General features: G+C 36.2%; 1 protein-coding gene across 1 annotated transcript in view; it reads left to right on the forward strand.

Moving 5' to 3' along the window:
• Dhc62B (Dynein heavy chain at 62B) overlaps positions 1-15,956 on the forward strand; it is a 123,007-nt gene that overhangs the window by 58,366 nt on the left and 48,685 nt on the right. Inside the window, exons 16-18 of the mRNA XM_074185272.1 lie at positions 2,153-2,497; positions 10,674-11,227; positions 13,744-13,991. Coding sequence (XP_074041373.1) covers positions 2,153-2,497; positions 10,674-11,227; positions 13,744-13,991 — 1,147 coding nt within the window. The remainder of the gene's footprint in view (positions 1-2,152; positions 2,498-10,673; positions 11,228-13,743; positions 13,992-15,956) is intronic.

A 15,956-nucleotide genomic window follows, 5' to 3' on the forward strand; every position in this document is an offset into this window, starting at 1 on the left:
AATCTTCGACGAATGTTATGATTTATGGTTCTACTAATTCCTCAACTAAATGGACCAATTTCCACATATTGCTCTTTTCCTTTTTAGTATGTTCAATATATTTTCATAATTTTTCGAAAATAACATTTCTCAAGGACTCCTCAAGGATTATTTTGACATCTTTTATTTTATATGTCGCATTTCTGCTTGCAACGGAACCCTTGACTTGGGCCCAAAATAGTTCAACGGAATTGAGTTCGCAATAGTGAGTGGGCTGACGTAGAATAATAATATTCAATCTGTGTGCCATCTGGTCGACCATATATTTCAGGAAACGAGCTTCAATCGAACAGACTATGGCCAATTTTTTCAAACGATACTTCAATCAAATGGAATGTTTTTTGTCGATGCCACACAATAATATTCGCTTTTCTCCATGTATCAGTTGGTATTGTTTGAAATTTACTGAAATTCCACTGCAACATATGTAGATATATTTGATGGGTTCAAGGCTCACATTATTTTTTCGAGGGCTGGTATTTCTTTCTTTGAATGAAATTAATGTTTTGTTAAATATTTTCAAGTTTGCTGTAATAACTTTTTGAGTGCTGGATGAATTTTGGCCTCGATGGTATCGTATACAGGTTCTGTATCTATTTCATTTCCCCCCTGATGTGCTATACTTTCTTGCTGAATACTAGGGCTCCAATGAGTGCTAAAACTATGTTATATATTCTTGGTGTCAGGTGTCGTTCTTGCAAAATATATCCTAATATATATCCTATTGGTATTTCGATTTGCTTTTCAAACTATAACGATAGGTGAAGCCCAAGGATTTGGTCCTTTTACTGATTCGAAAATATCACTTTCCTGAAGTTTCGTTAGCTTGTTTACTTTATTCCTCGGACGAAATGGTATTCTGCTATGTTCCTGGACTATAGGATAAACAGATTGATCTGAATGAGTGTGAAATTGATGATTTTTTAGTTTTCCAATAGTTCCACTGAATACCCTGGTAAGCTTATCTTCAAAATATTTCAAAGAATTGTTCAGGCACCTCACAAATTTCAAAAGTTGTAGTTACACTGCAGCTTTGCAGCTTAACTAAGACTCTATGTTACCTTCAACAATAAAGATAAGTTTTGTTACCATAACTTAAATAAGCAGTTATTTTTCCAACCACTGCCAAATATTCATTAGAATTATAGGGAACATTAAATGTTCAAAATGAATACTTCTTTCACAACAGCCACTTGGGAATGATTCATTACTTCGCTGCTTGAAGAAATATACTACAGTATGAAATGCTTTCATTATCATTTTTAGGACTTTTAACTTTCCACAAAATTGAAAAAATTAGTTTGTATAACTTTTTGCAAGTGTAGAAAGGATACATTTCCAGTTCACTGCAACAATTCAATATATTTTTGCCTGAAAAAAAAATTCTTCATAATATCATTCCTTGAACTAGGCTGAAGCGGACAACAAATAACAGATTCGTCATCTCTCTATTTGCCTGTGAACGAGGTAATCAACCGCATATCCGAAATTTGACCAATTCCTCGTATAAGGAAAGAAAACTTTTCACATACAGTCATTGGGCATACTTGAAGACTGGTATAAATCAAATCATCTAAAGAAACAATTCGTTCAGGCCAGTCTCAACTCCCTACACAGTAGGTTAATGGACTGGTACCTATCAGAAAACAACAAACTCATTATTATTATATTTTATTAAAAGTTTTGTAAAATATTCTGCCTATCGAAAAAAAAAAGACCTAAGAATTTCATGTGATATTTATCTTGACTTTTCGAAAACCTAGATCTCTGTCTTCAGAATTGAAAATCAGCTATATTTTGCAGTTTTTTTGTTTGTAAGTTTTCTCATTTTCAATTTTTCCGATAGAAAATTCCAATTGATTTTTATTTTGTGGAAAGTGGAGAGTCCCAAAAAAGGTCAATAAAAACTATGATTCGTGCAAAAATGATTTTTGTTGTTTCTCAAATATGTTTAGCTTTTCTGTTCCACAGATAATTATCACATCTTCAGCGAATCTTTGTCAAAGTCCTTCGTTATATGAATTCATTCCACTAAATAATAGTTATGTTGAAATATTTCATTGAAATCTAGACATTATCAAAAATCAGTCATCAAAATAAACGTACATTTCAGATATATGGCTTTAGTAGACATGCATATCCGATACAATAAACCTATACTTCTGATGGGACCTACTGGAACAGGGAAAAGTTTCTACATCCAAGACTTATTGATGAATCAACTGGATCAAGAAAAATATGAGCCAGCTTTCATCACTTTCACTGTTCAAATCTCAGCAAACCAGACTCAAGATCTTGTCATTTCGAAGTTGAATAAGAGGAAACGGAATCATTATGGGCCTCCTAAAGGAAAAACCACTATTTTGTTCATAGACGACGTGAACATGCCACTGAAGGAACAGTATGGAGCGCAGCCTCCAATTGAGCTTCTGAGACAGTATTTTGATCACAAGAATTGGTAATATACTGGGTGTCTGAAATATTTATAACCAGCGTGATGGGGAATCTTTATTATTGAAAGTTACTGCGTTACTTTTGCTCATGCCTTTTTTTTAACGTAAAATACATATACGGAGTTAGTGAAAGAGACTGTGAAGTTCGATGACTACAGGGTCTTTGACACAAAAAATATTTATGAATAGTGAGAACAAACGTGGTATCAGAGATAATGTTATGTTGAAACATATATGCTTTTGGTTTTGAAGTATATGCTTTTAGCTGGAAACTAGAGCCCAAACACATCGCATTTATGATTCAATACAGCGCTCTTTTGACCCAACATAGGTCTCATTCGTGCTGCTAGGCCTGATTAAGTCAGTTCGACGACATCTTTCCGACTAGTTGCCTTGTAGGGAAAGCTGCGAAGCTTGGATTTGCAACTGACCGCCTTGGAGAGCCTCGTTTATCTTTGATATTCGAAGATTGAGTTATCTGTCAATTCTATAGATGATATATTTGTAAGGGGGGATGTCATCGCCCTTGTTTACTCAGGATCATTCTTCGAGGACAGTTGAGTCTAGCAATGCATTTGCGATTCAGTCTAGCACCATTGATGAGACCTACGGTGGGTCGAAATAGCGTCTGGTGTTGAATCAAAAATACGTTATGTTCAGGCTCTGGTTTTCCACAGCCTGTACTTTTTACCACTTTTAAAGATCGGTATAACTTTCGCAAAAAATGATTTTTTGAAAGTAGTTCAGCTTGATTAACAAATCATTAAGATTACTCATCAATGCATTTAATTCTGATTCAACCATTATTACAGCTTTCACACTAATTTTGTCAAATCCCTAGATTTTTCTTTGTGAAATCTAAAGTATATGTTATGTTGGTCAACTAGAAGAATGATAATAATATTGATTTCATTACCTCTGTTATGAAAATAAATAAGGCCTGTTGAAAAATTTGCAATCGAAAGGATCTTTAATAAAATCTATATTTATTCTTATCATCATCGAATGAATATTTTGAACTAATTAATACGCCGGAATTGAATTATATTTCAATATAAAACATAATAAAATTGAGTTTGAAGAAAAACGATGATGACCACTCCACAAAATCTTTTGTTACCTAATTTCTAGTAACATTTCGTTTTGAAATGAATATTTTTGGTTTTTACAAATTTAGGAAATATAGAGAAGTTTTTTCTTCGTATATAAATTGAAAGTAAGATAACGGATCGGTGATTTGTTTCATTTTAAAGAAACTATGATTGAAGCATTAACAGTTTCTATTGTTTATACTGAATATTACATTTGATTCGATTTGAGCTGAATCAATTAAACACTATGTGGTTTTTTACAACACTTTATATTTTTATTGGATATTCAATACGTTTATCGTTTTCTATGATACACGTTACATATACCTACTATTACACATATATTTTGCATTGTCATTTAAGAATTTTCATTCAAAGTAGTTTTTACATTAATCCATCTGGAAAAATTCCACTTCATGATTCCAATGAATGTTAGTTGAACCAAGCTTTCGGATTTGTAATAATTTTTATTCATTTTTATGGTCTTCGTTGACTTCAAGTCAACCTGTTATTTTTTATTATTTGAGCATTATTTTATGACTGATTTTTTGTCATTTAGTTTCATTGATTTCTATATCATCAATAATGATTTTGCGATCACTGAGACAAGCGTTTGTTAAATAAGAATTTGTAAATGAATTATTGTTTAAAAAAATATGGTCAGAAAGAGCAGATCACTCAATAACTTGATTGGTAATAAAAGGAGTACAGATGGATCAATTTGATCATTCGGTAAGAGTCGAAAAACTTTTAACGGAAAAGAATTTCTTTCACTAATAGTGAAAACCAACCATATTTCACAATTTTCCTCAATTACATAAAATTCGTAAGAAATTCATTTACTACTCTGTTAAAATATATTTTATGTATCATTATCAAACTTCGATGTCTGGTAATAATCCCAGTATATGCGCAACATTTGACAGAGATATTTCCAAATTTCTTATCACTATATAATATGAAATGCCTATAGTTTATTAATGATGAAAATAACTATTTGTGTAGTATTAAATTAAGTGAACAATGTAAATTATCAAACCATATTAAAATCTATGTCATGACTTGTTCTTAGAATCTAAGAAATTGTTTGAATATTTCTCTTTGATGTACTGAGTGCAAAAATCATCATTTAAACAAGAGCACTCGGTGAGTTAATGGAAATGTTGATTGCTTGCCTTCTTTTCTAAACGGTTTTATTTAGCTTGCCTTGTTTGGTTTGGGTCAGATTTAGTAATTGAAGTTTGTCCCCTCCCTATTGACAGATAAAATAATATAGAGAATTGATGTACACAACGTAAATATAAGGAATAAACATGCCTCAACTTCTCCTCAGTTTAGAACTGGTTTCTTCGAAATTCAATACAATCTCAAATATCAAAGATTGCATAAAAATCTTATTCTCCTTCAATAGATTTTATGATTGGGATGGTAGTATAGATTACCCAAGCTTAATCAGTAGTTGTCCTTATTCTTCAGTTAACTTAACGAAGCGGTATTTTGAGGTTGGGTGCAAGAACATTTAATTTTATTGCCCTCAGATGGAAATAAACTGAACTTCGCGCGCCTTTCATTTACATGTAATACAATTTTTATTGTAAAACTGTTATTAACTCACTTTTGGAGGTGATAAAGACTAATTATTATTATTATTTTCTTTTACCAAAGTATGCGCTGGTCAGGCCCTATCCCCCGAAGCCCCGATACATTTGGGAGGGCGCGCCAGCATTATCAACCAACGACCATTTCCCACACCGTAGGGTAAACGATCATTGGGTCCGAGAATCATGTGCCCTGAGCAAGCGCAGTGAGCCAAGAATGACAGCCTTCTGCATCTGTCCGACTAAGATTTCTGCCTTAGTGCGCCAGGCCGGTATGATTTTAAGATTCGAGAGTAGAGAGGGCATCATTCAATCAAGGACTCCAATAATCAGAACAACCATCTTGACAGAGTGGTCTGAATAGAGTCTGCGGAGTTCGAAGAGAAAATCTCGATATTTTATCCCTTTCTCTTCTTCTTTTCGGACGATATTCGTCTCGTTAGGAGCTGAAAACTACACGACAAATATCGTCTTGCTCTGGTGGTCGAGAAGGACTACATCAGGCTTATTAGCTTGTATGAGCCTGAGGGTGGGGAAGGAATAGGTCCAATAAATTCGGCACATCTCGTTCCCCACAACGGATTCAATATTCCCCGGAGCGTAGGGCAACACCGGTGTCTCGTCAATACCGTGAGAGTGCGATACATCTATCGCTCTCTAAGAGCTGCGTTATGTCGATGGATATAGGCCGAGACCGGATATGCTGGACATACTAAGAGCAAGTGCATTAGGGTCTCGGGCGCTTCGCGGCAGGCCCTGGATACCCACCCCGCGACTGCGGTAGACTAAGGTATTGAAGACACCATCCTGACAAGCCACGATGGAACCCTCAGCTTCCGACTTCAGCCCACTCGATCTGAGAAAAGGGAACGTTAGGCGCTTTGATAAGCCAAGGTCTAAAATATCATTGAAGAAGACCCCGTGCATTGGCTTATCCTTGTGTTTCCGCAACATATTTGTTGCACCAACTGTGTTTTTCCCCGACAGTTCCGATGACCAGATCTGTCGGAGTCTGTGCTGATACTTGCCGCGGAGATAGTTCTTCACTGCTGTTACCTCTTGCGAGTGGCGTTGTTCCACTCCGAGGTAAGTATACGTCTCTCCGGCATACGAATGGTGTAGGATGCTTCCATCTACGAGCTGCACATCCTCTCCGTAGTACCCGCATCGTCCTTTTTTAAGATGGCCCATTACATATTTGTCTATCCCGAATTTCATACCAATAGCATGCGTGTACTCTTCTACCACCCTCAAGGACTGATGGAAATCCTCCTCTCCAGAGGCATAAAGTTTAAGATCATCCATATGAAACAAATGGGTGACCTTGTGTCTCCGGTTTTCGGGGGTGCCACAGTTATACCCTAAGCGCAACGGATAATGGCAATAGTGAGATGTAGAAGAGAAGGGGACTGAGAGAATCACCCTGAAATACACCCCTTCTGAAAGTAACCCACCCTGTTTGGATTCATGCTTGACCAGATGTTATGGTGAAGCGAGTTCGCCAAAGTGGTATGAGTTGTTCAATACTTCTCACTATTTTGTCGGGTACCGCAAGGCATCTAGTAAATGCAAGATGAGCACATGTGATATTGTATCATATGCCTAACGGTAATCGATTCAGGCCATAGAGAGGTTACGCTTATATTGTATCGAATCCTGCGTTACACATCTATCGATGACCATGTTCTCGTTGCATCCAGCGACTCCTCTCTTCGACCGTCTATGCTCATATATCCGTTCGAACACTTGGTCAACTGCGGTGAGTATGTGTGTGTATAATATGCTTATAAACAACTTATAACACTAATTCCATCAAGTTATCGGTCTATAATTCTTAGGAATCGACAAATCCCCGCTTTTGGGGATGAGGACAGTCCGCCCCTCGACGAACCAATCCGGAATCGGCTGCTCTCCGTCCAGCCGTGAGTTGAAAACTCTGGCCAGAAGGCGATGGGTGCTTGTTAGTTTTTTCCACCAATAAGTGTTCAGCCCTTCTGGGCCTGGAGCAGCAAAGTTCTTGGAACCCACAAGGGCTCTTCGAACGTCATCCGGGGTTATCGGGTTACGCAGTTCTTTGAGCTCAGGCTGTCAAACCTCTCTGTTGAAAGCTTCGAACTGCGCTTTGGCTGGAGTGTAAGTTGAGTGGCTGCGGGTGTTCATAGATATCCTTCCAGAAGGATTCCACCTGATCAGCGGTCGGCGGATCATCCACAACACGTGGAGGCTCATGGAATAAGCGAAAAGTTTTCTCGCGGAACCTAAAATTTTCCGCGATACTTTTCGCTCGCCTCACTAGTGATTTCTTAGCAGCCACTAGCATTCGTATCGTATCAAGGCAGTGCTGTTTGATGGTCAGCAGCACGCCTTGACTAAAAGTGTGATGGATACATCGTGAATCGGCGGCTATTCGCCGCACTGCGGGCGTGAAAGGCCTATTGGCTGCCCTGTAATCCATCACACATTGGTTACGAGACGCGTGTTGTCTCGCCGACGTGATCTTAGCCTCCATCTTGTGGACACGCCGTTCAATTTTCCAAATCGCAAGGCCTTCCAATTCGGAAAGCGATTGGACGACGCTATACACGGCGGTGTTGATTTGCCAGATGTCAGCCTCTTCTGTTAGAACACTATGAACCTCCGCATGCAAACACGCCAGTTCTTGTGGGTTCAGGGGCATAATTCTGTGGAGCGCCCTTCGTGTTATGATTGACTCTATTGGTGGCATAAGGCGAGTCTCCTCTCCAGCCGTGCCAACAGGTGGTAGAACTATCACTTCTACCATTTTGTTAGCAGCCCTGCCGCCGGAGATAGGATACGTGATCCCTAAGATTTTGGGCAGAATAGGCGGCATGGTCTGGATATGTTTCACAACACAGAGCATGCAATCATGTCATGTACCCTCTTCGCGCGGAATTCCTACTCTCGTAGCAATGCAGAAGGCTATCTCTTAGCTCGTGCGTTCACTCAAAGCGCCCGTTGTCATTGCCAAGGTTGTCATCGGTAGGCAAATCATCGTTATGGGTCCCACCACCTTGTCTCTGACTCCTCCGAGCGAGTCGATTGTAGGGGCCCCATCCTCGATTGCTAGGAACTAAGTGTTGGGTCCACCGGGTGGTTAGCCCAGTGAACCCACGGCCGGCACCGGAGGGAGAATAGTGTTCTTCTTCCTGGGTGCGCCTGGGCTGCCGGTCCGGTTTTGCACCAGTTGCTCGGGTAACTGGTGGCGCAACTCACCAAAGGTCAATTAACGACCACTCCACACACTGCGGGGAAGTGGGGTCCGAGAATCATGTGCCCTGAGCAAGCACAGTGAGCCAAGAATGACAGCTTTTTGCATCTGTTCGGCTAAGATTTCTGCCTTAGTGCGGCAAGCCGGTATGATTTTAAGATTCGGGTGGAGAGGGCATCATTCCACCAAGGACTCCTTAGTGGATTTTTATTATTATTATCATTATATTTGGTAAACACATTTAGTTTTGATGACAATACAATTTGATAAATTTAGTATCATTGTAAATCCAAGATGGAAGTAGCAATAAAATGGCAGTTTGCATATTGTTTCACAACTACCTCTATTTAGGTATCAAATGACAGGGCTCATTTAGAAGAATAGTAGTACACTTTGAAAAATATTCGAATTCAAGATGGCCGCAGTTACAAAATGGCAGATTACATATTTTCTTACAACTACCTCAATATGAGTATCAAATTACAATACTTGACTAGTAGAATAGGAGTATACTACAAAAAAATGCAGCTTCAAAATGGCGGATTACATATTACCTTGCAGTACTGAGGCACTGAATGAACTGAACAGAATGAAAAGAATTGAGTAACAAAATTAGAAACTTAAAACTTAAAAATGAAATAGTTAAAAAAAAACTGTATGTTGAACGTTTTTTTGAAAAAAAAGAGAATAATGATCTAGATAATGAACTTGAAACTAAAAAATTATTCGAAAGGTCCTAGGTAGCAGTCATCACATCACTCAACCCAGGGATCTACGGTATTGATCAGATTTGGTGAACTAATTTGAAAATATTTCATTATCTGTTTTTCGTGAAATGTTTGAAGTATATTTCCAAGGATGCAATCAAGTTAGCATTATTTGGAGACGTTTATAACTGTTTCAGTCACTTCTTAGTGATACCAACTTGGTTAGCAAAACTCGCGTTGACAGACATGAGGTAATTTCAGTGTGGTATTGAATGACATATCTGATCTGATAAACCAAATATAGTCCCTGATAATCAGTTATTCAGATTATGCTTTAGTTAATGCCACACGAAGTGATATTTCACTAAAACTAAATGTAAACACATAACTGAAACAATTCGCGATTTGGAATAAAAACTCAATCCAGCAGTACTCAAAATGAACATTTTTAAAATCCATGGTTTGAAAATTGGGCATCTTAGAAGTAAATGTGATAGTGAGAAAGATTTCCAGATTGAATGATGAAATATTGAAACAGATGGGAAATGCTTATGCAATAGAAGAAAAACTATTGAGAAAACCGAAATTCATAATAGTTGGAATGCAATTTGAGGAGCCGTTACAAAAGAAGGTTTGGATTACAAAATCAAAAAACGAAATTATATCATCACAGATGATCATTTCAAAATTAAATTCGTCAAGAATTTCGAAACAAAAAATATATATGCAATATTTGCGTAGATTTTGATTCAAGACAATTTTCAATAGAGGAAATGAAATATTTTTTCGTTGGCAGTCGTGTCATATTTGGAACACAGCATTCCCAAATAATCTTCCCTTCTGGAAACATGAGTTCACTACTGATTTCTTGCAAATGATGCAAACTGAAAAAAAGTACTTAGTTTCAGTTCATCATCAGCATTACCCAAAATGAAGACAAATACAGTAAAATAATACAAATAAATAATACAACGTGAATGATATTAATTGATGACAATAAAATTAAACAATGAAGTAACAAATATAATTGAGAAATATGGCAAGCTAAAAAACGATTGGTGACTCTTTAAACTCATGTTACTATTTTTATTACTGTTTACATCATTATTATGCCGTGGATTTACTTCTTTCGAATAAATTGTTTCCTTTGAGAAATAAATACGCTTTTTAATACGATGAAGTATTTTTCGAGTCAATAAAATGAACAATGTAGGAATGTAGGCCTTCACGGCTGGCATCAATGTTTTGGGTTGCTTCTCGGGTTTCGCCGTGGTCTTCTCTGATTATAATCTCCAAACGTATCAACTGCAACTGCGGCAGTCATGAACAGTGGCATCGTTGAAGTACTCTTCTTGACGTCTCGACTGTTTCAGTCGCCACGCCACTGAAGATGACTGTTGCAGTTGACACGTTTGGAGATTATAACCAAAGAAAACCACGGCAAAATCCGGAAACCAACCAAAACAAAGTGAACAATGGCTCTGTGATATGCCAGATTTTTTGTTCTTAACATTGCATTCAACTTGTTGATTATTCATACCATTCAATTCTTCCAGGTATGACTTGAAAACGACCGCAGCCATTTATTTACACGATGTCCTATTCTTGGGAGCGATGGGGTTAGTTGGCGGTAGCAGACAAGAAATCTACCCACGCTTCTTAAGGCACTTCAGCATTTTCTCCATTAACGAGTTCTCAGAAGAGAGCATGGCAAAAATATTCACCAACATCTTACTACTTGGCTGGAAAAACAACGGATTCCCTTCAGAAATAGTGATGGTCGTGAACCAGACAGTGAATGCAAGTCTGGAAATGTACAAGGCGGCCATGGAAAATCTGCGCCCAACGCCGTCAAAAAGTCACTATGTTTTCAATCTGCGAGACTTCTCCAGGCTCATACAGGGATGTGCTATGCTGAAGAAAGAGTCTGCCGAAAATAAGAAGATATTCTCAAGAATTTGGGTGCACGAGGTGTTGAGAGTTTTTTACGACAGGCTAGTAGAAGAGAAGGACCAAGATTGGGTTTATGATAGACTGAGGATATTGGTTCGGGACTACTTTAGAGAGAATTTTGAGCAAGCGTTGGATAATTTGCCGAGAAATGATGCAGGTGAGTTACACATTTGGTTTTGAAAAACAGGAATATATCATGAATTTCAATGGTGACCAACAAAAAGTATCAATGTATATGAGTAACACTTCATCAAAAGATTTTCACAAAACCGCAACATATATATTTGGACTGACACAGTTGAAGGAATCAGGAAGGCTGCAGGACACTGCGGTCATTATTTCTATTGATATGTATTGCCATACATTCATGTATTGCCTAGTACATACATGCTATGTATTGCCTAATATTCAGAAATACCAGCTGTTTTTTGACAGATTCTCCCATGATAGTTTTCTCTTCCAAAGACTTCCTATTATTTTTGCTCTTTCTTGTCCAATTCTACATCAACCAATTGTCGGACTATCACTGCGGTTCATTTTTCTTTCCAAGACCTATATTATGTGTATTTTTCATATTCTGATTATTTTTTTCTGAACGTAGCCAGCTGCTTTGACTTAATTTTATTAAATTTTTTGAAGCATACTTTTCATCAGTAACACGTAAATCATGCCCTAAAGAAAAAAACGCCGGCCGCCAATGGTAGCCATAAACCAATTGTAACGTAGCTAAGAGCGAATGCTTGATGTTCGCTGCCGTACTAGATGTGGCGAGAATAATGCTACCGGCTTCGATGGAATTCCGAAGAATTTATCAGCGACTTCAATTGGCAAATACAAGCGCCATCTACTCGACCATCGATAGTTGAAGTGATTGTTGTATTTGAAGTGAAATAGAGTCAAGTTTGATCAATGTTCAGTGTAGTCAATTATTGGTCAACCCACGGGGAAGAACGTAACATTTGGTGTCGTAAGTGGAATAATTGACTGAACATTTTTTGTTTTATGTTGAAAACAAGAAGTGTCGATTACGACGAGATGAAAAAAACTTGACAAAATGTCCGAGGCTTCGCAAGCGGGCCTGGCGACGAAAACGACAAAATGAAGTAGATGAACGATTGAGGGAGGAAGAAAGATTACGCAGAAATGAAGATCGTGAATTACTACTGGGTATTCAGGAAAAAGATAGAGACTTGCTGATGAATATTCAAGAAACACAGGAGAAATATAAAGAATTGCTGGTGAATATTCAAGGAAAACAGGAAGAAGACAGAGTTTTGCTGGTAAATATTCTGGAAAAAAAAGAAAGGCAGGAAAACGACAATCAAATGTACCTTGATTTATTGGAAGATTCAAAATCTTCCCAAGTGAGTGAAGGGAAGGTACAGGGATATATTCAGGAAGAATTCGGAAAAATAATTCAGGAAACAAAGGAGGGATTGGAAAAAGTGGTCGATAAGAAGCTTAAGGGGGTTTGAAGGGAATTCAAAGAGGAGTTTGAAGGATTCGGAAGGAAACAAGAAGGAGTCCACAAAAAATTTGAAGCGGTTTTTGGTGAACTTTGAAAAGAATTACCGGAACCGAAGGGGATTGCTGTGGAGAAATGCAAATCGGAAACGACATCTCTCTTATAGCAGTAGTTTTATCAAAACTCCAACCTTTGATGACGAATATTCATGGTCTTCATGGTAATTGGTTGGCAATGTTTGAAAATTTGTGGAAAATAAAAGTATAACACACTACAAGAGAAGCTACCGTTTCCAACACCGCAAATGTACGAATGATTCCATTTATCCGTGTTGTAGTGGAACACATAAATTGAAATTCTGCAACAATAATAGTGCGCCAAAATGTAATAACTGCCAGTATTCCAACAGTCACTTCAAAACAACATATTCAATTGATCATTGCGCCACAAGGCGGAAGGCATTTGACACAGTAACTCATGATATTTTTCTGCAAAAGTTAGACTTCATTGGCATCAGAAGAATATTACTCACATGATTTCAAAATTGTCCTAGCAAATCCATCAAGTATCGAGTTCTACAAGATTCTGTTTTAGGTCCGACTCTATTCCTAATTTACATTAATTTCATTACAGAATTGAATTATGTGTTTCTATCAGTTTGTTTTTGCTGATCATATAACCCTCATTCACTTTTCTCAAAATACCAATATCATTGATAATTCAATTTCAGAAGACTCAAAACTATTATCTTTCTTGTTGGGATCTCATGAGTTACATTCAAATTTCGATCAATCTTGCTTTACAATTATATCCAGAATAAATTCAGATTACAACGTTTTTATTTCAATTATAATGATAATTTGATAGAATATAAAAAAGAAGTAAACATTTTAGGCTCATATCTAGATCAGAATTTACCGTAGAATTCACATATCTGTCGACTCAAAAAAATGCTCCTCTTGTAGATTTATTTTTAGGAATATTCGTAAGAAGTATTTTCCCTTTTGAATATTTGAAAACAATTTATTTTTGCTTTGATAATACGATAACCGCCTGTACCGGATGTTACAATTCCACATACAATTTTTATAAATCAAATAAATTAAGTATTCAAAAGAAAAATGACTTCTTTTTCAGACATCGAATGACATTTGACATAGACGAAGAATAAGTTACGTTGTATTTAAAACTGAATAATACTGTTCCAGGTGTAGTCACGAAGAGTAACTTGAAAAACTTGATGTTCGGAACTTATTTTGATCAAGATTCTGATGAAGATAAACGATATGAAGAAGTCTTGAATATTCAAACTTTACGAGAATTAGCGGAGAGCTGTCTCACGGAATATAATGCAACACACAAAACGAAAATGGACATTGTTCTTTTCGACTATGCCCTTGAACATTTGTCAAAAATTTGCAGAGTTATGTCCATGAATTGTGGCAGCGCCTTATTGGTGAGTGAAAGGATGTATACTTGAATTACATAAAAATATTTCAAATTCTGCAATGACAATGATACAAATTGAACATAATTCAACACATGTCAGTCATAGGTGTAAAGACAAACTGAAAACTGAGGCAGAATGATTTTTATTTCTTTCTGTCCAGTAAGTCAACTTATTCTGTAGTCACTTTTTGTTTTTGAAAGCAATGCTATGAAAGAAATGTTTTGGCTTTTTAATTCTCCATCTTGATAAAAAATGTGAGAATCTTCCAAAGAAAGAAGGAAACAATCAATTTCAAAAAGTAACAAAGATTTTCAGATCATGTCAAGAAGTTACAAAAAAATACTTTTCTCTATTCAGTTTGTATTCTAAACATTCGTTATGGAATTGAATCAGATATCATTCAAAAGATTCTCACACGATATACATAAAATTGGAACTTCACGTCACGGAATGAGTTTAATCTACTCATGTCATCACAGAATGAATTGAGTTATCCAGATTTGGTACTGAAGAGCCGTTAAAGTAAGTATCTTACGGCGAAACATTGGATGTCTACCATTGAGGATGACAGTGTTCCATGTAAGTGAAATTTTATTTACTGTATTGTATAGTAAATGTGAATGACATCATCGGATTCAATTCCATTGAAAATACGGTAAAGTGTTTTTGTATAATTCAGTATTCGTTCAAAAGTATTTGTTTCGAAAGTTTTTTTTTCGGGTAGTTCAATGCTTATATAAAAGTAGCTGTTTCGAGAGGGCTTCTCTTCTAGTTTTATATGTGAATGTTACTTCTTTGCATGATCTACATATCTTTGTATAGAATTAATTTTTTGAAAATGATTCCTTTCCTTCTTTGAAAGATTCCTACATTTTTTGTATCAAGATGGAGAAGTAGAATACCAAAAACTTCCTTTTCCAGAAATCAATCATTCCTAAAAATGAACCCCTATCAATTTGAAAACAATGATGTTTCAGATTCCATTTTTGACCAGTTCTCACTCAACAAGGATAATTAGAAATTTCAATGAAATCTGTACAAAACGTACACGCTGTGTGAACTAATTTTACCATATTGACAAAGAGTAAGATTTCCATAAGAACCATATACAATTATTATAAAAGTTACTGTAACTATAAACTTACTGTCATGCTGCTTGAGGAAGCTATTGTATAGCGAAACATGTGTCGCGGTTTTGTGAACCTATTATAGTGAAAATCATAGTAATATTGGATAATATTGATTTTATAATGATTGGTTGACAGTGTGCCTGTTTGGCGAGAAGCATTCTATTGCATTGCATTGATTACTGTACTTCAAGGATCCATCTTCGGTCCCGTTTTTTCCTTACCTGTATTATTTCTCTAGCCAATTATACAATTATTTGCTGATGATATTATATTTTAAGACAGTTAGTTTAAAAAGTTTAAAAAATGATATGAATTATGATTTGGATGGAATTTTCATTTGACTTAATGAATATAAATTGAGGCTCAATTTCAATAAATGCTCTTATATGAATATTTGCCAGGGACTCATTGGTACTTCAAATGATTCGATTATCTTTGATCATATTTCTTTTGAATGAATAGAAAGTACAAAATTTTAGGTTTATACATTCATGAGAAATTGTCATGGAATGAACATATTAAAAAAAATAGAAACAAAATATTTCCTCTTAGTAGATTTTTTTTAAACTCTATACCTATAACATTTTGAAAACAATTATATTTTAGTCTAATTAATTCACATTTGCACTATCTTTTTTCCCTTTGGGCAACAGCAAGTAAATCTACAATGAAACAAAATAATTAGGAGCATTTATAGATTACATATTTGGAACCAACATTGAATTCATATAAAGGAAACTATTAATTGGACTGAATACACTCAATGTACTCAAAATAAGCTGTTTCATCTCTCTGTTGAAAATAATACAAAGACATCAAACTTGGATTTAATTCGAATAGG

Source organism: Leptinotarsa decemlineata, unplaced genomic scaffold, assembly GCF_025532065.1.
Source record: "Leptinotarsa decemlineata unplaced genomic scaffold, Ldec_3_MD MMD2_tig00026369_RagTag_RagTag, whole genome shotgun sequence".
In the NCBI taxonomy this organism is placed as follows: domain Eukaryota; kingdom Metazoa; phylum Arthropoda; class Insecta; order Coleoptera; family Chrysomelidae; genus Leptinotarsa; species Leptinotarsa decemlineata.